This window comes from Falco rusticolus, chromosome 2 (assembly GCF_015220075.1).
Source record: "Falco rusticolus isolate bFalRus1 chromosome 2, bFalRus1.pri, whole genome shotgun sequence".
Taxonomy (NCBI): Eukaryota; Metazoa; Chordata; class Aves; order Falconiformes; family Falconidae; genus Falco; species Falco rusticolus.
Genome location: NC_051188.1, coordinates 75,358,749 through 75,386,223, shown reverse-complemented (window position 1 = coordinate 75,386,223; position 27,475 = coordinate 75,358,749). Strand labels below are relative to the sequence as shown.

General features: G+C 36.4%; 1 protein-coding gene across 7 annotated transcripts in view; it reads right to left on the bottom strand.

The window, feature by feature from the left end:
• ITSN1 (intersectin 1) overlaps positions 1–27,475 on the bottom strand; it is a 142,101-nt gene that overhangs the window by 38,167 nt on the left and 76,459 nt on the right. For 6 of the 7 annotated variants that reach the window (XM_037376400.1, XM_037376403.1, XM_037376399.1 and 3 more), the window contains 10 exons: positions 26,941–27,065; positions 22,661–22,890; positions 21,164–21,285; positions 18,956–18,970; positions 13,983–14,227; positions 12,190–12,349; positions 11,138–11,343; positions 10,351–10,433; positions 8,036–8,202; positions 1,239–1,284 (listed from right to left, as the gene is read on the bottom strand). In XM_037376400.1, the coding sequence (XP_037232297.1) occupies positions 1,239–1,284; positions 8,036–8,202; positions 10,351–10,433; positions 11,138–11,343; positions 12,190–12,349; positions 13,983–14,227; positions 18,956–18,970; positions 21,164–21,285; positions 22,661–22,890; positions 26,941–27,065 (1,399 nt within the window). The remainder of the gene's footprint in view (positions 1–1,238; positions 1,285–8,035; positions 8,203–10,350; positions 10,434–11,137; positions 11,344–12,189; positions 12,350–13,982; positions 14,228–18,955; positions 18,971–21,163; positions 21,286–22,660; positions 22,891–26,940; positions 27,066–27,475) is intronic. The other variant, XM_037376401.1, reaches the window with a different exon arrangement.

The window sequence follows — 27,475 nt, the reverse complement described above, 5'->3', positions numbered from 1 at the left end:
CATCCACCATTCTCCCACTCATGGAAGAAGCAGCCAGTCCTGTCGGTATCTTCTCCCTATTTCTACCAGGTATCGCTTCTAGAGGTTTTCCATATTTCTATTCTTGTCTGCCTCTTGAGCTTTGTATCTGTTAACATAACTATTTTTAATCATGCAAATGAAACTTAGAAAGGGCAGGCATAGTTTACTGCCAAGATCTTCTTTCCGCAGATGGATCAGTAAAATTTGACAAGAGCAACCTTGCTCACATGTCAAGGTAAAATAAGCCAAATGAAGTTGGGGCTGCTGCAATCTACTGTCCTCCCATCTCACACAGTGAGCCAGTTCAGGGAGACAAAGCAAAACCTCCTCCCCACCCACCCCCCACCCCCCACAAAAAAACCCACAAACCACCACAAAAACAACCCTGAACATGCATATGCACGTGAGTGTGGAAATAAGGCAACATTTGGCAGATCACATCCTTGAACCAACTCGCTATGCAACTGAGCAAGGCTCAGAGAAAGGGACAGTACAGAAGCACGGAGCACCCCGTATTTAGTTTGGTTCAGCTCAATGCAAAGACATCTCTTTACAAAAGCAAATAAATACTGAGAGAAAAAAAACTGAGCAAAAACTGAGAGAAAAAAAGAGGTGTCTCCTGGACAGTTTACAAATGTCTCCCAGTGGCAGAGAAGGTGCTTTTCTACTAATGATCTTTGGAAATACAATGGCTGTTTGGAAGGACAGCCCCCACTACCCCAAGAGCCAGGGGACCTCTTTCTAGCCAAAAAGTAACCTGCAACATGATTTTCTGCACTGTGACCAGGCAGTAAACTACATAGCATGGATATAAGGTATGTGCTCTTGAGGCACAAGAGCTCACAGAATCTATATATACCATGTTGTGTAGCATTCTGGGCAAAATTCTGTAAAACCAGTGTAAGAATGTGTACTTCATTTTCAGAGGCACTGGCAAACTTGGGCTTTTTGTAGGCTTCCACTGTTCTGTTTAGCAATCTATCATGAAGTTTACATTTACTTTTGAGCACCACCTACATGCTATTTAGTGATTGATACTTACTAGGTAGAATGATGGACAGATTATGCATTATTTTATTACAGACAACAGTTTTCACCAGTGCAAATTATAAAGTGACCAAGAGTAAACATAATTTATTTTCACAGAAAATATTTTGTTGCCATTCAACTTAAGTACTTAAAGAACAGATCTAAGGTGGTGTCACAATATGACTCACCAGGTTTCTTCCCTAAGCTTCCCGTTTTTCCAGCTGCTCCAGGGGCCTTGAAATAGAAAGATGTAAGTTTAGCACTCTTATTTATTTCTCCAGTATATGAAAACGATTTGCTATGCTTTACTTTCACAAACTAAACAAGCATGTTAAGTTAAAAAAACTCCCACAAGAAGATTCTGTTCTTACAGAAACCCTTCATATTTTAGATGGCAATTAATAGGTAGGAATAAATACCAAGCAGTGTATGGAAGTGGATGAATAACTATCTAAATGCATAGACTTCTTTCTTGAACTTTTCTTCCTTTCATGGACTACTAAAACCAATGTAACTCTGAATTACACAGCATTTGAATTGTAAATCTGCTTATCTACAGAATGTGAATTCTGTCAAGTTGAGTTAAAACAATAGTAGTTTTCAACTCTGCAAATAGTTGGATTGCAAATATGCCTAAAAAACTAACTGCATGTAATTATTTCAACACTGTCCATACTATGGTTCTAAAATTTCTCATATGGCATACTAGCATAGTCGGTGGAGTGACTGCATCTTTAAGATGAGTCATCTAAACTAGGTGGTGTGTATTGCAGTAGAGTAAAAACCCCACCACCACTTTTGTGCCCGAGTGAGAGAAGCATCGGACACTGAATAGCAAGGTGTTATCATCATCTGTAGCTATTTCCTCTGAACCTAGATGGGGTGAGATGAGGGACATCATCATCATCCAGCCCAAGAGATTTTCAAGAAAAACCTTTGAATAGACACAAGAAAACCAGTAAGCAGTGAAATTAGTTCAGTTCAGTTATGTATGGGAAAAGAGCAATACTGAAAGACAAAATTTAACATGAAAATCTTTCATAATTTACAAACTCAAAGTTCTCTTCCTAACAAAAAAAAAAAACCCAAAAAAACCCAAAACACTTTTCCCTTGATGCCACTGGTTATTTGAAAAGAACTATCTTTATCTCTTTATTTTAATGTACTCACAGGTCTACTGACACACATGCAATTACAGTATTCAAAACAGTGTGTGGTCTCAGCTCTGCCCCTTGCACACCTCCCTTTCTCAGTCATCTTCCAACCCTTTTACCCACCACCCCTGTACAAGACTGCTTCCCCCTGCCCTCTAAATAATTACTTCAGTTTCTTCCCGATACATTGCCAGTCTTATCTTCTGTAATAAAAAGGTCTAATATGGATAACAGCAACATAACAACTCTAAACTGTATTTTGGTCAGAAATGTTAAGCCACCATAAATATCCTCTTGTGTTCAAGCAAGGGTCACAACACTTCCACCTCCCCATAACTTCTTTAGGATCCTCCACACAAACTTGGAGCCTACATCAAACGACCCGAAGGTTTCCATAGAATCCTAATTCCTCTATGGAAAAGAACAATTTCATCCTCTGTATTCTCCACATTAACTTAACGCTTTGAAAACTTGGGGATTCTGGCAGAAACTAATATAAGGATTAACTAAAAAACTAGTTAAATAACTGAGAGAACAGAGCCATTTTAAACACATGTATTAGTTTTGGATGCCTCTATACCAATAGATTAGATAGATCTTAAGTCTGTCTTGAAGACTATACAGCTGCTTTAAGACATCCATGTTTTTAGTAGCTTTCCTGAAAGATATTCAAGAAGCCTGATCTTTCAGACTGAACTATAGCACCTCACAATACTGTATTAGCCAAGCCAGCCCCACCCAGTAACAGCAGAAAACCCAGCAGATGGCATTGCCTACCTCACAAGCTGTAACTGGTATTGAAGAGTGGGGATGGGAAGAATTTATTTATTTATTTTTTAATTTGGGACCAAAGCACCTTATACACACCTAGTAAACCATACTTCTCCTTGATATTTTCCAACTTAAATTTTGGGAAGGACTGTGGTAAGTGGATACTTAAATGATACTTGGATATTGCTGCCTCAGCGCTACTTTCTTATCATTGTAAAAGACTGATTATAATTACTTTCTACAAGACCAGCAAATCTTCCTTTCATCCCTATGTTCCTTTCTCTTCAGTTCTCCACCTTTCCCAACAATGACAGTGACCTATATTAACAAAAAAGTGAAATTGGAAAGCATCATGCAGAGGTCAGATACACAAAGTTTAGGTCTGGGGAGAAGCAGAAGATGATCCAGACAAAGTGACTGTATCCATCAGCAGTCCCAAGTATGGAAGATTAAAAGGTGTGGAACCAAAGGTGACAACTGGCACTCGTATGGCAATATCAGGAATTAATTCTGCTTTGGAAAGTGTTTCTGGCAAAGAAACATCCTTCAGAGAAAACGCTCCTTCAAGACATCTTAGTCAATAACTGTGTTGCCAGATTAGGACCATAGGGACAGATAAAACAGGTTGTAACACTGTATCTTTACAGTTAACCAGTAAACATATAGAGATTATTTTGAAAGAAGATTCAAAATCACCTTGACCAGACTGAGTCTGAATTCTGTTTGAGAATTCTCTGAATCCTTGGTAAAAAAGCAGAAGAAATACATAGAGAAGTCCTGCAGTACTTCAATAAATAACTAAATTAATAAACAATGCGTTTAAGATGGACCCAACTTCTGGACCACTCAGTAGATGGAGAAGTATTTTCTATTCTCTGTGTTGAAAGAAACACAGTGGAGAGGACATAGCCCATTCTATTTCCCTTTTGCACACCTGAGACACCAACTGCATTTGAGGGTATTTTGTGACAAGTGATAAAGTCTCTTGAAACAGTAGAGCAGAACTTGCTTTGTTAATTCAGTAAGACACAGCAGACTTGCCAATTGTCTTGTACAGTAAGATCCTTAGAATCCAGATTAAATACGTCCAGACTATTATTATTTTTAGAACATTTATGCGAAGTTTCATAAGAGACATCATTAGAGATGTCTAAATTTTTGTGTTTCCAAGTCCACCATATGAGCTCCATACCTTATGCAGAGGTAATTATTACCAGTCTTAAAAGATGCAGAGTAGAATAAAAACCTATTACAGACCTGTATTCATCTACCTCAACCTAATGAAAACTCTTGAGAATGGACCACGAACCAGTGTCATCGTTTGAAGAACAGACTTTCATTCTATTAATAAGTTGAAACTTTAGTTTAATTTAGCAACTTGAGGTGAATGGGTAGCCTTGGACTAGGAACAGAAGAACAGATCCAAAAAATCTTCTGATGTATAAACCATTGATGCTTTGAGGCTTATAACCATTCCTACAAACTCTACGCTTGCTGTTGAAAGTTCAGCACTGCCTGACTTCTACAGGTCTAAGCCAATAGTGCAGAACACATTAAATTGATTTACTCTTTCATTAACATTTTCCACAATCGGCCCAGCTGTCCAAGCACAGCAGCACATCTGAAAGCTAACAGACAGCTGCTGTTGTGAAAACCTTTGTAAAAACTGGCTCTGTGAACAAGCTGAATAGCAAAACGCTGTACATGTAATGGCAATTATCCACTTGGAACAAGAAATATGTCCTACAGGGCATATGAATCACTATGAAAATAATCATCCTGAATATCAAGATCTCCATGAGCTCTGTGCTTTTTCCTCCCTCTCTTCAAGGTTTTATCTGAAGGTGTGATTTTCACCAGCAAAAAGGGCAGTTGGAGCACTTTTTGATGAATTGCCCTTAGCCGTTTCAGCCCCAAACTGAGATCAGAGGAAACAACAAACTGACCTCTCTAATAAAAACAGTTTTCAGTATTACATATCTACTTCAGAGTGCTCTACCAAGAAGATTTGCCAATATGTATACCTGTCTTCTTACCAGACAGGGCATGCATCCAGTCCTTAAAGGCACACAAAACGTAGCTCTGCACATGTGAACATAAATTTCCAGGTTTTAAGACTAAACTCTGTTGAGAAGATATTAAGGGGAAACAAAAACAGTTCCTTCACAAAAGTTCAAAGGAAACTTAACATTAACTAACAAGAATGTAGCTGAGGTTAAGTAACTAATTACCAGCTATTACTACCTACCTATGAAACAGGCCTCACAGGATTTTAGGAGGCTGACAGTGCAAGCTCCAACTCATCAACTACAATACAAACTTACAGGTAATATAAAGAGACTCAGGGCACAGTTTCATGATCACAAAATATTCCACTGGGCCAGGCAATTATCAGTACATTTGCTCCTATACCACCGTGGGGCAAATCACCATCTTTTGTGTGTGAAGAATTACTGGCAGGGCTGAACTATAATCCACTTCCTGGAGTGCAAAAAGGAGTGTTTTTCTTAACCAGGTAAATTCTCTGATACAGACCCACAAACATCTCCGCTGCTACAGCTGGCACCACTCAGAGGAGATTCAAGCTGCTAGATTTGGGGACTCAGAGCTCAGAATTTGTCTGGACTCTCACCGAGCTCAGCTGTCAGGGTAAACCTATACCCTGCCTAACACTACAACTTACTACTGTACAAAATTTATTCTAATTGTCAAAAAGACAAGCTAGCCTGCTGTAATGGGCTCCACAGTGCTACAGCTACAGTGCTTCCACTAACTGAACCATTAACTACTCCTTTTCCAGTCTGGGACCTGATCTAACTTTATCTGCTGCTCCATAGTCACTAGATTTGACACAACTGAAAGGTAGGAATGAGCACAGGAATATCCAAAACCTCATACTAAAGGTAAGGTATGATGTTTTGCTTCTAAAATAAAGTATTTAACACAAAAGCCAGCTAAGAATGCAGTTCAAAAATCAGCTCAAGCTAATCTAAGCTGATGCTGAGGCAATCCTGCCTCCTTCACTACTCTCGACCCATACCAATTCTGGTGCTGACGTTTTTGTAACCGTTGCTGACCTGATTCAGAGTACCATCTTAGAAGCACATGTTACTTCTGCTAGACTAGCTTTTTGCTCTGCTTGGTGTCCTGACCTTGCTTACTAACAGGTCAGATGAAAGACAGTGGCAGGAAAAATGTGGCAGGTAGGACCAGACCTGTGCTCACTTACAAAGGACTACATGTGATCATTCTGTATCGGAAATGCTGTGGCCATCAGGACTAAGGAAGGGATCGTGCCCCTGCACTCAGCACTGGTGAGGCCGCACCTGGCATGGCGTGTTCAGTGTTGGGCCCCTCACTGCAGGAAAGGCATTGAGGTGCTGGAGCGTGTCCAGAGATGGGCAACGGGGCTGGTGGAGGGTCTGGAGCACAAGGCTTATGAGGAGCGGCTGAGGGAACTGGGGTTGTTTAGCCTGGAGACAAGGAGGCTCAGGGGGGACCTTACCGCTCCCTACAACTGCCTGGCAGGAGGCTGTAGCAAGGTGGGTGTTGGTAGCTTCTCCCAACAAGTGATGGAACAAGAGGAAACAGCCTCAAGTTGTGCCAGGGAAGGTTTAGATTGGATATTAGGAAAACTTTCTTCACTGCAAGTGTGGTCAAGCGTTGGACCAGGCTGCCCAGGGAAGTGGTTGAGTCACCATTCCTGGAGGTATTTAAAAGACATGTAGATGCGGTGCTTAGGGACATGGTTCAGTGGTGGACTCGGCAGCCCTGAGTTAACGGTTGGACTCTATCTCAAAGGTCTTTTCCAACCTAAATAATTCTATGATTCCATGATTCTAGTCTATGAAACTACACTCTTAATGTGCACGGAGAAGAGTACTTCACAACACAAAGGAACAACTGATCAAGACTGGGACAGGACTTCTCCAGTATAAGACTGATTAGTTCTTGAACTAGTAGTGGGAGGGATTGAAGAAAATTGTTACATGATGCGCAATATAGATGAGAAAAGTTTCTAAAATATTTCTGAAAGCAGGATCACAACACTATTTCTCCCAAGGATTGCACTACTAAATATCTCTTTTTTTTATATAATCCTGTCTCAAAGAATATTATTATTATTCCTCTACTATCTAGAAATTTATTGTATAGAGGCTTTTTACAGCTATTTCACTGCAAGTTTTATTCTTTGGCTTTCCCACCAACAGAAATAATTTTAAAGAGTGATTTTGCTCAAGCTCTACGTTGCAGATAGTCTCTCATTGAGTTGTGTCACATATGTATGTACACATAAGAATTCAAGACTTGTTGAAAAAGTGTTACCACACAGATTTCCAAAAATCCAGTAATTTTTACTTAATTTACTTTTAAAAATCCTATTACATTTAGAGACATAAACAAGAAAACCTTCTCATCAAGAGATTAGTATTGAATTCAAACATGAGTCTAAGCTAACTCCTACTAGGAGATGAATTATCCTCTCAAACAGGTAAGGAATATAAATGAGAAAACATCTTTCTTTAGAATGCTTAAAAGAAAAAAAAAATGTAATACAGACATGTTCTATCAGATTACTCCAGGATAAAAATCAGATGAAACAGAACTTTTATTATTCAGTCAAGAACTTTCAAATAAATATGGTAGTTAGCAAAATTTGTTCCCCTTGATTGCAAGAAAACAACAAGGGGGGCAGGGGGCAGATAACAGACTGAAATATTACTGTTTATTTTTTATAAAAGAATATAATAGCAGTAAGACACAATTTGGTCATTACTTTACCTGGGGAGCAAAGTAGTCATAGCTATTCTGATCTGTCTCTATAGAACTGCCAAGTTAACATATGTAAGATTCATTTTAATATACAATCCAGAGAGTTATTTACAACATTATGTTGTAAAATGCAACTATTATTGTCTTCCCTTTGCAATCTCACATTCAGTAAAACTGCAAAATACTTTTTCTTCCCTTATGATCCACTGACTTGCAGCTATTGCTACACCACCAAATAAAATATACCTCCCCCAGCTCAGTGTTATAACATTTTTATATGTCTCTACCTCAGAATCTTTGAGTCTCACATAATTAGATGGGAAAACTCCTGATTTATCACCCAGTGTTCCTGTCCACCAGTCGCCATCTTTCTTTGTCACAAGAATCATATCACCTTGTTGAAAAGTTAGGTCTCCTTGTTCAGAACTCTCATAAGTATACATAGCAATATATTCTGTAAGAGGGAAATAAATACAGAACATGGGAAAACACTTGATAAACTGCTCAATTATCATTTGCAAAACATAACATAATGTAGTCTATCCATGGGCTACCTAGATGAGAATTGCTATTCCTAGAAACCTCAATATTTACTGCATTAAATTATGTCTATCAGAACTAAATACAATCTAAAGGCTACTTCAAGGGGACTTTTTAAAAAATAATTTTATAGTATAATTAAAATATACATAAACTATTTATTTATGTTAGAAAACACTCTTGAAACATGTTTCTCAATGGTTTCTGTTCTGTGCAGATGACTAGAATTTTCAGTCTTGGGGATGGGAAGTCTCAGTATCCAAATATCTGTACATACAGCCTTCATTTTACATATACTGTTTGGCTCCTGTATACAATGAATTCTTTCATTAATTGAAGCTTTGCATGAAGGGTGCACATCTCATTGCATCTTATGCAACAGGTGGCTGGGAACTATTAAGACAAAGCCTGAATTTGTTCTGTTTTGTTACAACACGGTCAACCACTTAGTATTCAAGTGCAAAAACACTGAAGTAGTCTGATGTTGAGAAATGCAATGCATAATTCAATCACAGGACTACATGAAAAAATGTTTACATAAATGATTACAAAGAAGAATTTCAGACAATCCAGTAACATTTTCTATATGACCTGATACATTCTTATTTAACTGAGCATTATCACACTTAATACAGGCAAAAACAGGTTTCTGAAGATTATATCATACTCTGCTTCTAAGACCAGCTCTGGACCTACAAGCAATATTTCAAGAAGACTTCCATGCTTATGGAAAATGTTCAAGTATTCCACTGCAGCTGGCAATTGTTCTATTTGCTTGAACACTAAGTCTGATCTAAAATCTTAGCTCAGGAAAGTTCACCAAGAACTCAAACCACAATGACTATCCTTAATGAAAGCTAAGGCATAGTTTGTCTAACAACTGCAGCTGAAAAATACACACGTCTGTTTGTATGCATGTACACACACACACTAAATATCATATGTATGCTATACACATGCAATATTTCTTAAATCCTTTAAATGTAATAAAGTGCTAAATCCATGCTTTATTATTTCTTAAAAATACAGCTTTTTTGAAATGTTTTAATAAAAGTTGTGTTCCTTTTTAATACAAACATATGACCTGACATATCCCATACTTCACAAAAAAGATTTAGCATTTCTACAGTTGCTGTCCCTCAAATATGTAGTAAGCAAGGCTAGCTGTATTTTGAAATAACTGTGATTATCTCACTTTCCTTGTTACATGGTTCTTTACTATTCCCTTCTTCTACTTTCTGTACTGCTCATGCCAGTGGCAAATTAAATACATCACTAACCAAAGAGACTTTCACTTAAAATTCTATGTAGGATTGTAGTTAAAAAACTTAAGAGGTGCTGCAGAGATTATATACAAATGCTCATCTGTAACCTATATTTAGATCCACTGATTTACCCTGACTGTGATTTAAATTAACCTAGCTGACCCTGCACTGAAGTGGATTAAGAGTGCCCACACAGTCTGTTAACACAGCTCATGTGGAGGCATTAACCTCCAGCTGTAGGGTGGTAACAACCAGGAACGCACATCTTTTAAAACCCTTCAGAGGTTGGACAATTATCTGTCTGTGCCCCATGCTCCATCTTTAAAAGTAAGTGAGGGGTAGCCTTGACATTAACGATCACAACATTCCATAAATATAATTGTAATTTCTTTAATTAAGAGCTTTAATGAAACATTGGAAATGAGCTTTGGGTGAAACTGAGACATTTATTAATAAATTCCTGATGTCATGAAGTACACGTTCATATGTGCTTATTTGGCCTCCTGCAAAAGCCCAATCCAGACAGGGAATCGTTACTAAAATATTTATACAAGAAACAGTACAAACTACAGGAGATACTGTAATGGCATGTGAAATTATTTCTTCTATATACACAACATATATAAATTTTTACTACAATAAATTTACATCATTCTAGAGGCAAACTTATTTGTACTTCCATGTTAACAGGCCTGACCTTAAAACACTAAGCTCTCTTGTTTCTGGTAATAAGCAGAATTATTCTATTTAATTACATAGTAATATACTATTAGTGCCATTCAGTTTGAAATGCTTACCTTCACCTGACATAGTTGCTTTTGTTGCTGGTGATGCTACTCTTTTCAGACTAGCAGGACTTTCTGAGGAACCAGAATCCATGCTTTAGAAGAAAATAACCGTTATTTAAGAAATTAAATCTCTTCAGAAATCTTTTTATCATATTTAAAAACTAAACCAATGCATATGCATCCACAAGCAATTAGCTGTATTTTAAAAGAAGAGATAGTATATGTGCAAATTAAAGCTTTTAAGTACAATGGCCAGTCATGGTTATACTTCGGTAACTGCCTTAAATACATAAGTTTTTGCACCTCCTCTTCTCTCTTCGAAAAAAAATATCTAAAATCATTCTCATTTGTATTACTAATGTTAATGTTGCTTTCATATTACACAGAACCAGTTTTTGATTGTTTCATTATCCAAGAGTAATGATAAGTCATTAAGTTTTGAGGCATACCTTTTTATTTTGGGGAAAGATAAGCTATGATTTACATTGCTGTAATTCATAAAATCTAATACACTAATTTTTGAGTTGCAAGTCACGTAAAATTAAGACTGTTCATTAAGCTTTAGATCTTCTGTAGGTGATGTATGACTCAGAGAACAGAGGTCAGTTTTCTTATTTTTCATACAAATTTCCAGGGTTGGAAGTCAAAACTCCCCAGAAGAAAGCCATACAAAGAATTTTTTTTTTTTTTTTTTTTTTTTTTACAGACTAGATTCTAAACTTTAAAATTAGCGGGCAACTCTTCATATTTATGTAACTATTTCAGTATAGAAGTATAGTAAAAGCAAATAAAATACCTTGTTGACTTCCTAATGGGGCCTGAAATAAGCTTCACATACGATTTTGGAAACCACCCCTTTTGTCCTTGAACCTCTCCAAACCACCACATATCTTGCTGTTCCAAAACTGTGATGATATCATTTTTGTTGAAATTAAGGTGGTTGTCTTTTTTCGCTCTCCAAGGATACAAGGCCTGTGCTTGAAGCCCCTCCACTTTTTCGCCCTAATACAATTGTAAAAAAATGAGAGAGAAGTCAGTCATGCACCACCTTTCATAAAGCAAGCTGCTTAAGGAATTATATTCTTATGCTACTTATATAACAACAAAATACACAGATTCTCCCTCAATTGTTTAAAGCAAAGTCAATTAAACAAAGAAATACCAGAAATGCTTACGGTCCTACATTTCTATCTGTTAACACATAATCAATATAATGCAAGATTAGCAGAGATTTTGCTTAACAAGTTAAATAAAATTTGACAAGATGCACATGTAATAAACCTTCATGAGGCTATTTTGGCAGGATTTAAAGAAAACTTTATGGAAAATGATGCTTTGCTGCAAGTTATTCACTGTACATTCCAACTTCTTTTTTTCTTTAAGATACTAAGATATTTAGCATTTTTTGAACACTTTAGCTTACAAGAACAGTTATGTTGTTCAGTTAAGAAGGAGGAAATGCCTTAACAGATGGACAGAATTCATCTGATGTGAAGCTTTGTCCATTGCTATTCCACTTAACTACATAATCCACTTTGGAGTGAAGGTTATTTTCATGTGATTCAGGAAAGCCCCACAGAAATGACCCAAAACAGGCATCCTGCCAAAACGTTAAGACTGGACCACCAAAGCCTACAAAAAGCCAGCACAGAATACCAGAACAGAAACTGATTCATGTTAAATTCTGTCATGAATGTTGCAAGTAGATGTACACTACCTGTTCATCACTCCGAACTGAAAGAGCTTACCTGTCTCAGGGGACTGTTTTAATGCATGGTCAATGTTCATACTTTGCTTTCCAAACATTTATGCTGGGTCAGAACAGTTTTAACAAATATAAGTGCTCACCTGACCCAAGACAGGAGAGGGAGATGATCCTGTAACAGTGGCAGGAGTGAAGGCTGATCGCTGCCGCAGTTGCCCTGCACTCGGAACAGTCAAAGATGGCTGAGCTGCCCAGGCATCCCAGTTATCAGTCTCCTGTTTATCACTAGTGTTTGTTGGCCATCTGGAAAAAAAATGAGAATGACATTAATTCCTACCATTTTCAACTGAATAAACACACTCACGCAGTAAGATTGTGCAGAAAAAAATTTCTACATTCTAGGTTAACTTCTTTTAATTGCATATTCCATGAGCATCATAACTCTCAGGTGTAAGTAGTGCAATCAAACATAGGCTAACAATAATATTAAAAAGGCAATCTCTAAACACAGTTACTTGTCCTTGCTACTTAAGGCCAGCTGTTCTTATAATTTAATTTCATTTCTTAGCTATGTCCCAATACAACAGAAGTCTATATAATACACAGTGGAAAGAAGTAACTCAAAAGGAAAGAAAAAATCATTATTGTCTTCAAAACTAGTTTGAAGTTTTCACACCTGAATGTCACTGACCTCTCACATTCATTTCCCTTATATATCATTTCACTGTTTCTCATTCAAATCCTTATCTTTTTTCTTTTACTTAAAATTGTTTCCTACTGACTTCATTTAGTTTTATGCAACCTCTTATCTTTTCATGTTATCTCTTGTCCTTTAAAATGCCTACTAAATCTCATAATCCACACTTCTGCCTCCAAATACTCACTTATATGAACATAATCCCCTGAACTCTAGGAGTGTAAACAAAGCATCTATCTTAAACATAAGTTTCCTTTGCCTGTTGCTTGTGCTATTAGTTGGAGTAATCAGTTGTTGTCCACCAGACTGTAATATTGTCCAAAGGCCACAACCATCCCTAACCCCTCTATCACATCAAGGACAGTATTATTACTATAAATGCTCTTGGACTTACTTTGTATTGAAACTGAACATTAATTTTATGAAAAGCATAAAAGCATATATTAATGCACCTAGGGTACAAACAGCTTTGCCAAAAGTATAGTTTATTCAAAACAATAAAATCCAGTACATGCCAGACATCTCCAGAAAGCTCAAGACTTAGTCTTACCCTCCCCCCCCCCTTCAGAAAAATGACTGTAGTAAAACAGAAAAAGTTTAAATAACTGGAAATGCTCCTGTGACCTATTTGATGAAAATTTTTAAATAGAACATATCATGTACTATAATATTGTGCTAAGATAATTTAGATTTCGATTTATAAATATGTATTATATGATCCAAAGATAAGACAATTACATACCCAACCCCATTTACATAGGGTTGATAATACTGCACAGAGCATTACACTGAGTTAACAAGACATATAGAGAAGGGCACATGTTCTACTTGCATCAGTCTTATTAATGCTGTGATAAGGAATTAATAAATCATCTTTTCATGTTAACTATTATTATCATATTTTACATAATCCAAGTTGGAAACCTTCAATGAGGACTGGTGTTAATTAATTTAAAAGGAGGAAGGTGACCACTTTGGGATTTCCACCATGTCACCATCCTCTTAGGAATGTCTCCTATTTGTGATATGTCCTTCTGCATTGCTCAGGCAGATATGATGGAAACATGGTTAAAGTTTCACAAGGCTGCGATTTTAGCTATTTGTTATGGAAAAAATGCTTCACTTCAAACAAGCTGGTTTCATTTTGCAATCCTGATACTCTGTTTTAACTGCCACCACAGTCATATCGATTAAAAAGGACTCCACCATATTTAAGGTAATGACCACTACCAAACATACGTTGAACTGAAGTCTGCCCAGTTATTGGCAGTTGTAGTACACTCTGTAGGAGCAGGAGTTCCTAGCGATGTAGTGGTTTCATGCACAGAAACTTTAGGTGCAGCAGCCGCCTCAACTGCTGGCTTTACAGAAGCTGGAACTTCATTTTCAGGTATTTTCTCTGCATAGTTTGCAGGGAACCATCCAGTTTTCCCCTTCAATTCTCCACCAAGCCACCCTGGTTCTCCAGTCTGGCTTTCATCCACCTGTAGACACATTAAGGTAGAAAGTTAAGAAACATAACATACAAATGGAATTTTTACTTAAAACAATCCACCTCATTCACAGTAATTAACTTTCTCTAGTTACAGAGACGTGACACCTTCATTACAAATACAAGTTCCACCTAGGCAGAATTTTGTAATTTACCTTTGAAAGTTGACAGCTATTCCTTCTATGGCATATTAATAGATAAAGGAATATTTTGCAACGTACTACTGCTTTGCAATTCTTTTTTTTCTTTTCCTTCTTTCCCCTCAAGCCAAAATTAAAAGGATTTATTGGTGGTGAGGTAGAGAGGTTTTGTTTCAGTTCTAATGCATAAACCAGGCAAGGCTTTTTAAACAGCTGCTTGAAAGTCTGTCATAGTACAGCAGATTTGGGAGAAGTGAGTTCTACAGAAATCCCTTAAATATTGATATTTCTGTTTTAACTAACAGAAAACACAGTTTAAAACAATATTCCTAGATTCTCTCTTACAGAAAATACAACAAAACCCCACAGCATATTACAAAAAACACCCATCCAACAAGGCATAGCCACAGATTTGCTGATGTATTTATACAGAACAATTCTGTGGCAAGATTTCATACATAAATTTGCAGGCCTCTGTTCTTTCACCTCACTCCAACATCTTTGCCAAGCCATAAAGGACAGGTTGAAACAGGGCCATTTTTGCAACTGCATTTCAATTCCTACTTATTGATTATTATAATCTTATTAAGCTATGGTTTTGCAAATTTCACACTTTCCTGTGAACTCTTCTTAAACATTTCACACATCTGTTCTCCAAGCTCTACTGACAGACTACTGTCTTAGTGTGTTATTTCAACAAAAATGATTAGTTTAATTTCTGTGAGCTGCAGCTTACTACATTCAGCAAGAATTGCAGAGAAGACAAATAATTCACTATGCTACCCCTGGTGAACTGATACGGTGGCTAAATACCTCCAAGGCCATGTCAGTTGCAGAAATTTTTTAGAAGAAAAAAAGGCAGTAATTGTGTTCAGTAATAATTTTGGCAAATTTGGTGTTCTAGCTATCTGATCTCTTTGGTAGGTCAAAAGAATCTCAGTTTTCAAGCAAATCCTTACATATGAATAGGGTTTGCACCTTTGATATGTAAATAACACCTACTTTGTACAACAACCTGCTGTGGTAGCTGCAGATTCCCCAGCAATGGTCAAGTCAGAAGTAAAATCAGGCCAGTAATGAAAAGTCAGATGACCAACCTTATGCTGTGGCTGGTCTTTGGCAAGAACTTCTCTCATCTGTTTAGCCCAGTAGCAATCAGTATTTCAAAATATGCAAGGGTTTCAAACAACAGTGTAATTCAAGAGTTGTCTGTAGCAGATAACAGTAGGGCAGGCAAGGATCCTTAAATCTGTACTTGTAAATCACCTGACACCATTCCCTAAAAATCCATTATCAATGTAAGGGATTTGTTGATAATGCTTTATGAGCTAAGGAATAAGAAATAGTATCCTTTTCTCAAAGGGGTTTTCAGTATATGACACCAGGAAAACCAGCATATAGTAGGGGGTCTTGAGCTAGATGCTTCTGTGGTTTGAAACACACCTATGAATTCACTCTATCAATTTTAACAAAATAGAACACCATCAGATGCCTGTTTGGAGAAAGAAAGGAAATTAGTGGCAAGAAAAATTATTTGTGGTAATGGTGCAAACTAGTCGCTCTAGACTAAAAGTGGGACCATTCTTTTGCCTAGAAGTGACTGAAATGGAAGCAGCAAAGCTTCTGCCTCTGATTACTTGTTTGATACCTACGAAGCTGATGGACCACTCACTTGAGTTGCTGATAGACTAATGCGCCTTAGGCCAGTTGTTGACTCTTTGACTGCCTCCTGTTGTAATTTGTATCCCACAACCCTCTTTTGAGGCAAAACAATACATTACTTCTGCTTTTTGTTGGGTCCATCTTCTGTCTCAGTCCCTATTAACTCAAAGCAAAGCCAGAGATATGGACTACATGCTTGACCGGTTCAATGTGGTTTTACTGCAGTGCAGAGCAAAATTTCCACTGCAGTTAAAGCAGCAGTATGAGTGATGGAAGGTCACAGCACAGGGTGACTCTTGGAAGGGGGAGGGAGAAATGGATTGTCAGCACCTGATGTCAAGTTGAATATCCTAAAAACCTAAGAATAGTCACATAGTTTCTACCCTCATTCAATTAGTCAAGTAGTAACTAGAAACACTGACATACAAAGAATAGGGACTGAAAAGCTAAAAAATCTGTTAGGTGATATTCTAAAGAGGGCATCTTTGAAATGAATCAGTCATACAAAAACCACTGTGATTTTTTCAGAAAGAAATGCTTTGTACAAGCAGAGAAAAAAACCAACCACTTCCCAAAGGGTGTCAAAACCAAGCAATTTAATGTCTCTTTAGAAGACAGTTTTAAGTTATAATAATTCATAAACCAGCCTATTAGGATAGTCAAATTTATGTTTGTTCAATTATGTTTTCTAGGTATACTTCCGAAAAGGCACTTTGAAGGATAATTTTAACTCTGTAACTCAAAAAATCTGGCTTCTTAGTTATTCGTATAAAATATAATTTGCATCTGGTTTTGTAGTGCAGTAGTGGAACTTTAAATAAATTCCTTTGAATTTTTTTTAAATGAATTTGTTCTAATTTCCTTATATTTTTACACCTACCATCCCCAAGCCCCTACAACAAACTATCCCAGATTTTTTTCCAAAATACAACTACATGTTAAATGTACACCTGTACAGAGAATTATAGCATGTGTTGTTTTATGTTTTATTTATTCAAATATGCTTTAGAGCCACAGCTTACAACTACTTAGTTCCAGCAACTGAACACAAGTGACAGGAGTAACAGCAACCCAAACCTTAGCAGCGAAAGCAACACATCCAGTTAGCAGCTCTGTCAACAGAAGGACTGGCTTTGCAGTGGTCTACTCCACTTTGACTTGGCTTGTGTATGCAGTGCATGCACACAGTAAGAGAAGCCCTCTTTTATGAAGCAACACCCTAATATTCTAACAAAAAGTATTTAATCAAAGCTAAACAGAGTACCATTATCTGTTTTGTTCAACTATCTATCCATTCAATGACAATTTTAATTCTAATCTACTTGTAGGCTTTTGATATAGATATTTTGAGACTACTGGAATTCCTGTTACAATGCTGAATATCAACCGTGGGCCAGAGGCCATATGCTGATTACGCCTACACAGGATCTAACACAACGAGGCTGTCTATGTGTCTAATACAAAGAACATTCATTCTAATTCTCACCATCAAACTCATAAGAAACTATCATTAATTTTAGACTTTCCATGGAAGCTTCTTCATGAATCTCCTGTTTAGCTTATGTCCTCTTGCTATCAGAGCCACTACAGTTCAGTAATTCAGTAACCCACCTGTATTTCACCAAATTACGCTTAAGTTTATTTAAATAAGCTTTATTACACAAAATATTATCAGCAACAACAGAATCCATTCATTTACTTCAAGCTGGACCCTAAGAGCAGCAAATGCCAGCAGGACTTGCTTTGTAGAAGAGCTATCCAAAGGAAAAGAATTCCATACATTGTGTACATATATTCATACACATCATAGAAACTTAAGCTCTTGAACAGACAGAGCCCTGAAAGAAGCACGGCCTTCTGGGCTCGGAATATTTGTTCCCAGACAAAAGCTTGGTTAAATTATAGTTAGGATTATAAATCAATCTATCTTACAGCGAAATAAATTTCAAGTACATAGTAAGGTAAGAAGCTGAGAAAGCAGAAATCCACATTAAGAGAAAATATAAAAATCCTGTAATTAAAAAGTAGAAGAATTAAAAAAATACAGCCCACACCCCATGCACTTGCTAAACCATTACACAAGACACACCAGTGCTACAGATAACTAATGTGTACTGGAAAGTCAGAGAGAAGAAAGCCCTCCTCAAATTTGCAAATACTTATTTCAGAATAAACCCTCATCCTTCTCCCTCATTTCCACCAAGACAGGTTTTAAGATTCATGCACAGTGTAAAAGTGCATTACACTGTCATAAAAACTATTTACAAGCTATACATCTATTAAAGCCACAAGTCATTCTGACATAATGAATTCTGCAGTCCTATTTACATCCAGGATTCAGGCCTGGTTTCCATGTGCGCAGTCAATGGATTTGAGCTTCAGCTGAATTCTTTGCTCACGGCAGTTACAGTTTGGGTGGTACCTTCTATACAGCTATACGATTATAGGACATGATTGCACAAGCACACACAAAGCCATTTATAAGTGTTAAAATGGTGAAGTGTTAGATTTGCCTAAGTTAGAACACAGTTATTCTAAGCAATACTTATTCTGTTGCACACAAACTCCTAACTGTATAGGTCAGCTTAACTACAGAGTTGCATTTATGTCATAAATTAGACACACTTTAACATGTAAGCTTGTAAATTATTAATTTCCAAAAAACATCAACTCAAACCTTTTAGACCCACAGGACACAACAAACACTTAAAGACAGAGAAGAGTCTAGGAGTCCAAATGCCCATTATCAAAAGTAAGTTCTGGTCCATTGCAGTTAAATTACTTTTGACAATGTGAGCTTGCTTGTTAATTTTACCCAAGGTGAATTTAAAAACAAGTAAACTAAATGTTAACAAAATCTGTATTTATGAAAATGAATAAATTGCATAGACTTCCTAACAGTCATATAGCACACTTACCCATTCCCTTTTAACCTCCATCAGGAAAGCAATGATTTAAAGCAAGGTAAAATTATAACATATTTCACAGAAGTGTCTTACTTATATTAACTTTTCTAAGAGTAGCCCATTTAAGCAATTACTAAGAGCAGGAGATAAATCCCACAAGAATTAGTCATCAGGTTTAATTAGAGTCAGAAGTTAGTTAATGAAAATTGAGAGTAGTTACCCTACTTTTGTAGGGTAAGTTAAAATAGAAGTACAAAATTAACATATAGAAAGATTCAGATAACCTCAAAGTCTCTATTTGAAATGTGTGAAGTGCTCTTTAAAAATATACTTTTTCTGGCAAAAAATGTTATTTCCCTGCAAGTCTACCTAATAGTGATCGCTTTTTCTCAAGGATGAAAACAGTTTCCATGCCTAGGCTACAATCTATTTCCCAAGAAAGCCAGACAACACAGCATTTTTCAATAGCCTAAGGAGACCCATGCACCTGTATCCTCTCTCATTTAACTGCTGACTGACCAATACTATTTTCCTGACACATAATAACACTACGTTGCACTGTTATACAGAATGGCATCGGGCCTCCGAGTCATTCAGTAGTGCTACTAATCCAGGATTTGCCTTTTGTTTCCAAAAGCGCTTCTAATGCCTCACAAACACATCAGTGAAACACAGCTGAATCGATGAAAAAAACAAAACCAAAACGAAACCAAAAAAAAGGCTGAGACAGGAAGGCTCATCTCGCCAGAAAACAAGCTTTTTTAAAAATAGTTATCATTACAACTTATGAGAGTCTACAAAGAGTATTTTTTCAAAAAACAATTCTTACTAAATTGTGCCAAAATGCAATAGCTCTTAAAGTCTGTTTTGCTGGGTAGAACACTATAATGAATACACCTTCCCACAGTGAACAAGGTTTCATTTAATAGTAACACTAGGAATTTTCATTATGAATAGACATATGCTTGTTAAGATCACACTAGTAATTTATTAATATTAACATATACATTTAATAACTGCAGTCATTAACAATAGAACTATAATTTTAGAAATAACTAAAGACAAAAGCAGAATATTGCTTTAGAGTTTAACCTGACAGTTATAGGCTGACCACATCCCTGTATCTCATCATCTACTTAAAAAAAAAACCAAAAAAACCCACAAACCAAAAAACAAAACACACAAAAGAAAGGAAATAATTCTGTACGAACACACCTGCAACCAAATGTTTAACCTTTGAAGTTTCCACTTTTAGAAATGACGTTTTACCTACTGTGTATCCTCTTTAAATGTAAAAGTATCTCAAAAAAAGACTTAAGTAGATTAAAAACAAAAACAGTAAGTCATACAAAAAATTTCAAGTTACAATTACACTAGATCAGGGGTCCTCAAACTACGGCCCACGGGCTGGGTACGGCCCCCCAGGGTCCTCAATCTGGCCCCCACTATTTACAGAACCCGTCCCGTCCCGTCCGTCCCCCCCACCACCGGGGGCTGGGGGGGGAAGCCAAGCAGCCGCAGATGACTGCCTGCCACTTTATCTGCACGCCGGCCCCCTGGTTAAAAAGTTTGAGGACCCCTGCTCTAGATCATAATGTCAAGAACTGCCACCAGAAGAGCTGTATAAAAATTTCCAATATTACTGAAGAAGTGTCAGCACCATACAAAGACTATATGTGATCATGATGGAAGTATAGTCATCTTGTAGTTTATTGTAATAGTTTCACATAGTATTACACTGGACATCACATTCTCTTAATAAAGGCAATTTTCCAAATTAAAAACTTTACACCGCTCTTTTACTATTCTTATAAAAAGGTAAATTTCTTAATAAAAACATATTTCATCAAAGCTAGTTTTTGGTTCCACACATAATAGCCACTGTCTCAATAACAGGAACTTTACTCCCTAGGTACCCTGGAGGACAGACACCTCTCACTGAGATAACTTCTGTACAGGAACCTTTTTAAACACATTGACAGACACACCTGCCTCAGTATACTAAAAGTGATAACTATTTACTCAGATTATATTTAAACTTTACACTCAGAATGAACTGTTAGAAATTATCCATTATTATAATAGGGTTACTATGTCATATCACATAATTTTGGTATTCACCGAAATATTTTTCTCATGTCTATAAAAAAATCTTGCCATATATAATTTCAATCACACAAACACTTCTGTAATTTTTTCAAGTAATATCACAATTCTTACCATGACTATGTCGCCTGGCTGAATAGTGATTTCGTCGTGGCTTCTTGATTCAAAAGGATACAGTGCTCTATAGTACACTATTTTTACATCCTCCTGAGCAGAAATGGTTAGAGGAGCTTTTTCTGAGCAAAGGAAAAAAACCCCACACAGATATAAAGGTTAAGGAAAAAATAAAATATCACAACACATTATTTTTTAGATATTTGAAAAACAAGGTGAAAGTGGCAACAAAAATTAACAAACCATACATTGTCTGTAGGAAGTATATTGTCCTCTCTTTACACAAGGGAAAATATCAAAATGAATTATTTAAAATACAATTTTCTTACTATTTTATAAATACCAGGTAAAATATTACTATATTTTAACTTTTATGATATATACAACTATTTTTGTAGTAAGATTCATGTACTTATGATGCAACATATATGACTCTTCAAATGCTTCAATGATTTTTTAGGTTAAATCTTATCAGCCACAGGTTCAAACAGTGATGTTCTGGCATATATCAATGGTATCCCGAATACTTTTGGAGCCTGCTTGTGTGGCAGCTTCATTTGCAGCCTGACTATACTTCCAGGAAAGATGTTTCAAAATGTTCTAGTACATATAGATTGGCTGAAAAGAGGTCACTTACAGATGATGTATTAAAAAAATTACATGCTAAAGATGTATTATTAGAAAAAGAATACAGAAAAGCCCCAAAGGTATAAGCTAAATTGCTTTTGTATAATGCACTTCCTATTTTGTCTATTCAGTCATAAAAGTTCCCTCTGCTACTCTGCACAAACAAAACCTAGCAAGAGGACATATTAGATCAAGTCAATTCTAGATTTGGGCTAAAAGACAGAAGGTAATTTCCCTTTTATGCAATCCTTTGATCAAATTTTCAAACAAGTATCACATTCCCAATCAGTTCTCTTGTGTATGTATCAAAGCCACTTAAGGGGGAACCATGATTCCCAATAGGGGCAAAAATCAGGTTATAATGCAGAGAAAAAGCTCTCAGCTGAAAGTGATCATGTGCATAGCAGAAAAAAGGGGATTGAATCTTAGACTTCAGATCATTTGTTTGGTAAACAACATGCACGGGGAAGGGCGAAGAGAAAGAAGGATAACTAAATTAGATACTGCTACTATAAAAAATCCCAAGGCATATATTCCACATCAAAATAAAAAATGTAAAGAAAAACAAAGAAATAATTTTTGACATCTTGCATCACGATCTCACAACTTACAGTTAAGATTCTTCAGCTGGCACTGTGAGTCTCATTAACTGTGCTTTACACTCTGCTAAACACCATACTTTTAGGAAAAATAGTGAAGCCTAAAAGAAAAACTTTTTTTGGATTCTAGAGCTCCATCCATGCATGATTTACTTTATCTAGACTAACAAACCAACCTTGAAACATAATATTCTTCTGTATTAAATGGAAGACAGAATTGTTCAAGAAGCACATGCAACAGCTGTTCTTGATTATTTTTTTTTTACCCTACCTGCATTTGACCAAGGAGCCTGGACAGCTGGCTTGACGGGCTCTTGATGTGGTTGGAAAAGTTTACTCAGTTTCTCTTGCATTTCCTGTTTCCCCTTATCCTCACTTTCCTTCTTCTTAGATATTTCTTCCCTTTTTTGCTTTTCATCTTCCTGAACTTTTTTTTGCCACTGAAGTTCTTCTTCTGGTTGTACTCGATCAAGCCGCTGTTTATCCCGTTCCTGGATTCGCCTGTTGGACAGTTAAGGTGGGTGTTTTTAAGGCAGTCAAACAAAAGATCATAAACATTAGTTGTCTTTGTGTGTGATCTATAGTATAAAGTGCACTCTATGACTTTTGCATGACTCCATATGTATTCATAAAGAAAGAGCTGTGACTCTCAGACAATCAAGAGAATACTAGTTAATGTAACCTAATACTAAGCGCAGGCCTCCATTGCGTTGAGCTGCTTTTTTCTTTGCATTTAAATAAATATCTTTTTTAAAATTTTATTTTAACTCACATATCAATTCTGTACCTTTACAATACAATTCCACAGAACTCTAGAAGAGGTATTGAGCAACCTGAGCATACAGAAGTTATAAACTACTTACCTTTTGGAGCTAAATGTAAGATGGAAAAAAATATTATTCAACACTATTTTTTCTTGTCTGAGTTCTTCAGAGATTTGTAAATGCTTTACTTACTTTATTGAGGCTGTAATATCTTCTCTACAATAACATGAGAATAAATATATACCTGTGTTTTTCTATTTATTGTATGAAACCTCACACAGGTATCTTGGAACAGTGTCTTACTTTGGTCTTACTCTTACTCTGCAAATCATAAGCTTGATAACATTCAGTATCTTACACTTTCAGTCCCACCTCTTCAACTCAACAACGTCTGAGTCTCAGCTTGGGGATTCAATACTTTTATGTATTGTCTTTTCACTGTTTTCCATGGCATTCATAAATCCTATGCAGTTGGTTTTAGTGATGAACCATATGGAGAAAGGAGTAAGAAAAAGAGGAAGAAAAAAATTCTCCCTTGTGTGAAGAAACAAAACTTCTTGGCATCCAAGAATCCAGACATAAGCCCTTCAGTTCCACATAAGGCTGCTTTCGAAAATCTCTTCCCACGTGGTCCAATGTAAGCAATCTGTGTATTCCATTATATCAGCATTGCAAGTTACCTTTTTCATTTGCTCCACAATTCGTTTTATTTAATCTAGGCCTGTAGATATCAACTACAGCTATTGCCAGACATTTTCAATAATGAATTCTTACCATTGTTTTCCCTGAAACCCAATAAGCAGCAAATTACACACTTCAATTTTTATCTGTTCAGCATGGACTTCAGCTCAAAAAATACAGGAAGAAGTCAAGAACACCAAACAAAATGGTTCTGCTTATTTTCTCAAAGCCACAAACGTCCCTAGGTAAGATTCAAACCAGCCAAATCAGGGGAAAAAAAAAAAAAAAAAAAAAAGAAGAAGAAGAAAAAAGTAGTAATCAGAAAATATGGTAGTCCTGATCCTCCTGTTGAGCTGCAAGGAGTAAAATCATCTGCAAGCTTCATACAGCACTCCTGTAGAACTATTCAGAAAATTTCACATTCCCAACTGTGAAAACTAACAAGTCCTTCCCCTCTGACAGAGGACAAGACAAGAGTAAGTCATCTCTGCTAGAAACAATTTGCACCATTAAATATAACTCTAAAGGGCTATAACAGATGCACAGTGTGCTTTATTTTGTTCCACAACCCATTCCACTTTCATACTTTCTTCATACTTACAAAATTAGTGACAAATGCATCACAGCAAGCTGTTTAAGATGGCAGCTACTAACTTACAAGCTCAAAAAAATCTTTGGTTGTCAATTAAACCGCTGATATTGTTTCAATATTTTAGATCAGTACACCACGAGTAGAAGTTAAGATACCAGAGTGAAGAATATCACTTCCTCCTTTACGAAATACTGTTACACTTTTCTGCCTTAAATGCAAGTCATCTAACAAGTTAATAAATTCGCTGTTCTGACAACTTCTTATTTTAATTGCTGCATTTGTCCTTTGTATATTCACCTGCAAAGCATTCAGAGCCAATTACTCAGCAGTTTTGTTGTAACACTGAAGCTGTACCACACAGGCATACAAAGCTCAGTTTTCTTTTGACTTGAATGTTGTCTTACCTGGTGAGTTTAGTCAGATGGGCTTTAAATGGGAAACTGAGTTTTTAATTATGTTTCTAATAGAAGTGATTAAATCTTCCTATACTTAAAAACCACGTTTGCTCTAACTGCTGGAGCAAGCAGGCAACAATCTAGTGGGGCAGGGGGGGGGGAGGCGTATGTTTGATTTCCTTTTTCCTTCCATAGAACCTGCAGAATTTTCTTGTTTGATTGTTATGAAAGCTAATTATCACAAGTTGAAGACAAAAAAGGTAGTAAGAAGAGACTGAGAAGCCCAGGCCCAAGTACCAGAACTTAAGGTTACGAACAGAAAACTTGACATTCTGCTCTTTTCCTTACTTCAAGACTCTCGATGTTTTAATTATTGTGGATATGGCCTCTAAGCTAGGATTTACCTGCACTTGCTTTTTACTCTTTCAATTTTTTTTTCTCTCACCAACTGCATTATACCACTCATGCAGTTCTTGTCCCAAACACCAAGAGTAAGCTCTATTCATTTTACTCAAATGTAGGGTTTTTTTCCCTCTGACCTGTATATTACTCCCACAATCATACAAATCTGCATGGAATTAGCGTTAAGTTAATAAAGACTAATTAGCCATAAAAGGTCTTAAAGACCTCTACCATCCCCAAATATGTATGTCTGTATATCTGTTTGCTCAATGAAGTATGTGCACAATTCAGTGCATAATTACCAATAAAAAATTGCTAAGATTGTTCTCAGTATAAAGCGACTGTGGATATCCATTAAGCCAAAGATTTAAGTGCACAGAATTATGATCTTAGATTATTCGTTCTTTCTTTGCTTTCATTAGAGCTACTACTACATGGCAGCATACGTCTGTAACCATTATGGTGTAGTATCCAGGTTATGAGTATTAATCATTTACCTTATTCATTTTGGTGTCTGTTGGAAATCAGTAAGACTTGGTAGACTGCTTGTTACGAGTTATACCAATTACAATTATTTAGAAGCTTGAATAGCTGCACAGCACAAAGTTTTGCATTACCAATAAAGTCTGAATGCTCAACTAGCATGAAAAGTCAGACATGAAGTTTTCCATGGCAGAAGTTTTTCCTTTTTTAAGTTTGTTTTTTAAATTTCCACTTTTCTGTAAGGAAGTGGAGTATTTTATTATTTACTATTTCTATACTTCCAGTACCTCAGCAGCCTTCTTGTTTTCAAGGAAAAGTCCCAACATAATTACCATATTTAGTGTCATTATTTCTTTGCGGCAGGAAGCTGTTTTCTTAGAAAGCTTGCTATTTAAGAAGTCGATCTTTAAGATTTTTAAAGGCATAGGTTTTACGTCAATTATTTAAGACTTATCTAAATGTAATTGCTTTCTATGTATAAGATTTCTGTTTGAAGACACAGTTTTCACTGAGACCTTGTTTTGGTTTTGCCTGAAATGTAAAAATTAACTTAACTCACCAAACAGTAACACAGGCTATCTATTTACTTCAGGTCACAGTCCATGTAATGTTATAACCAATAATTTAAAACCTCTTGTTCTCAGGCCTTTGTTTTCATCTCTTGACCCACATCTGTCTACATTAAGAGTTTAAAACCCCCACAGTTACTAAAAATAAAATCAAACAGCTACTGATTTTCAGATGTCAGAACAGAACTGGTCGCTAGCCTATATGCCACTCATTTTACATAAATATATTATAAATATACATAGAAAACAAATTTCCAAGTGTGTAGCAGGAAAACATTAGCTCTGTATTTTATGTTAATATAAAAGAGATAGTTAATTGCAGAGTTCAAGACCCTCTCGAGCTGTAGCATCACACTACACATTTACGTAACTGCTGAAATCTGTATGTATCACTGACAAGTAACAGTGACGGATGGATACAGAAGCTCATTTCCAGAGCACACTTCTCATTCAAGGATAAGTCAAGAGATTCCCTGAGCTTTAAAAGAGATCACCTGCACTGAAATGAAACTTGGTCTAGGTCTTGGGTATTCTTCCCATTTAGTGATATACTGTTTGAGATGAGATTATGCTCCTAGGAATGCAAAGTTTATTTTACCTGTTTGCAAAATGCTCTGCACTCTAACACATCTACAGAAAGGGCTTAAATTAAAGCAGTTTGTTACCTTTGAGCTTCTTTTTGCTTTTCCAGTTCTACTGTCTTCCTTTCTTGTTCCTTCTGTTTCAGCCTCTCAGCTTCCAAGTTCTTTTGCTTCTGTAGCTGCTGTTTGTTATGTATTTCTCTCAACTCCTACAGAAAAGAGTAAAATATGTGTAAACATTTATATGTGAATCATAACTAATGGTCCCAGATGTTTCATTGTGAAGTAACAAAACTTGCAAATGGTTAGGCATCTCTGTTCAAACTTACAGTATTGCCAAATGCACTGGCAGACCTTTAAGGTAGATTTCAAAGGGCTACAAAGCACTTAATGTTTTCCTATTTTTATTCATATAACCTGACATGTTAAAGGGTTAAGAAACAAGAAAGCCTTTTTTAAATGGGACTCTAAAAAATTGACAAGAGTTTGAGAAAGCTTAATCTGGAAAGTCCCTTATATTTAAGTTGTTTGCTGGTTTGTAAAATTCATTTATTGAATTCCATACAAAAATCTGCTTTCTGAGCTGCTTGTAATAGCAACTGTTTCAGTTAATGGGTTT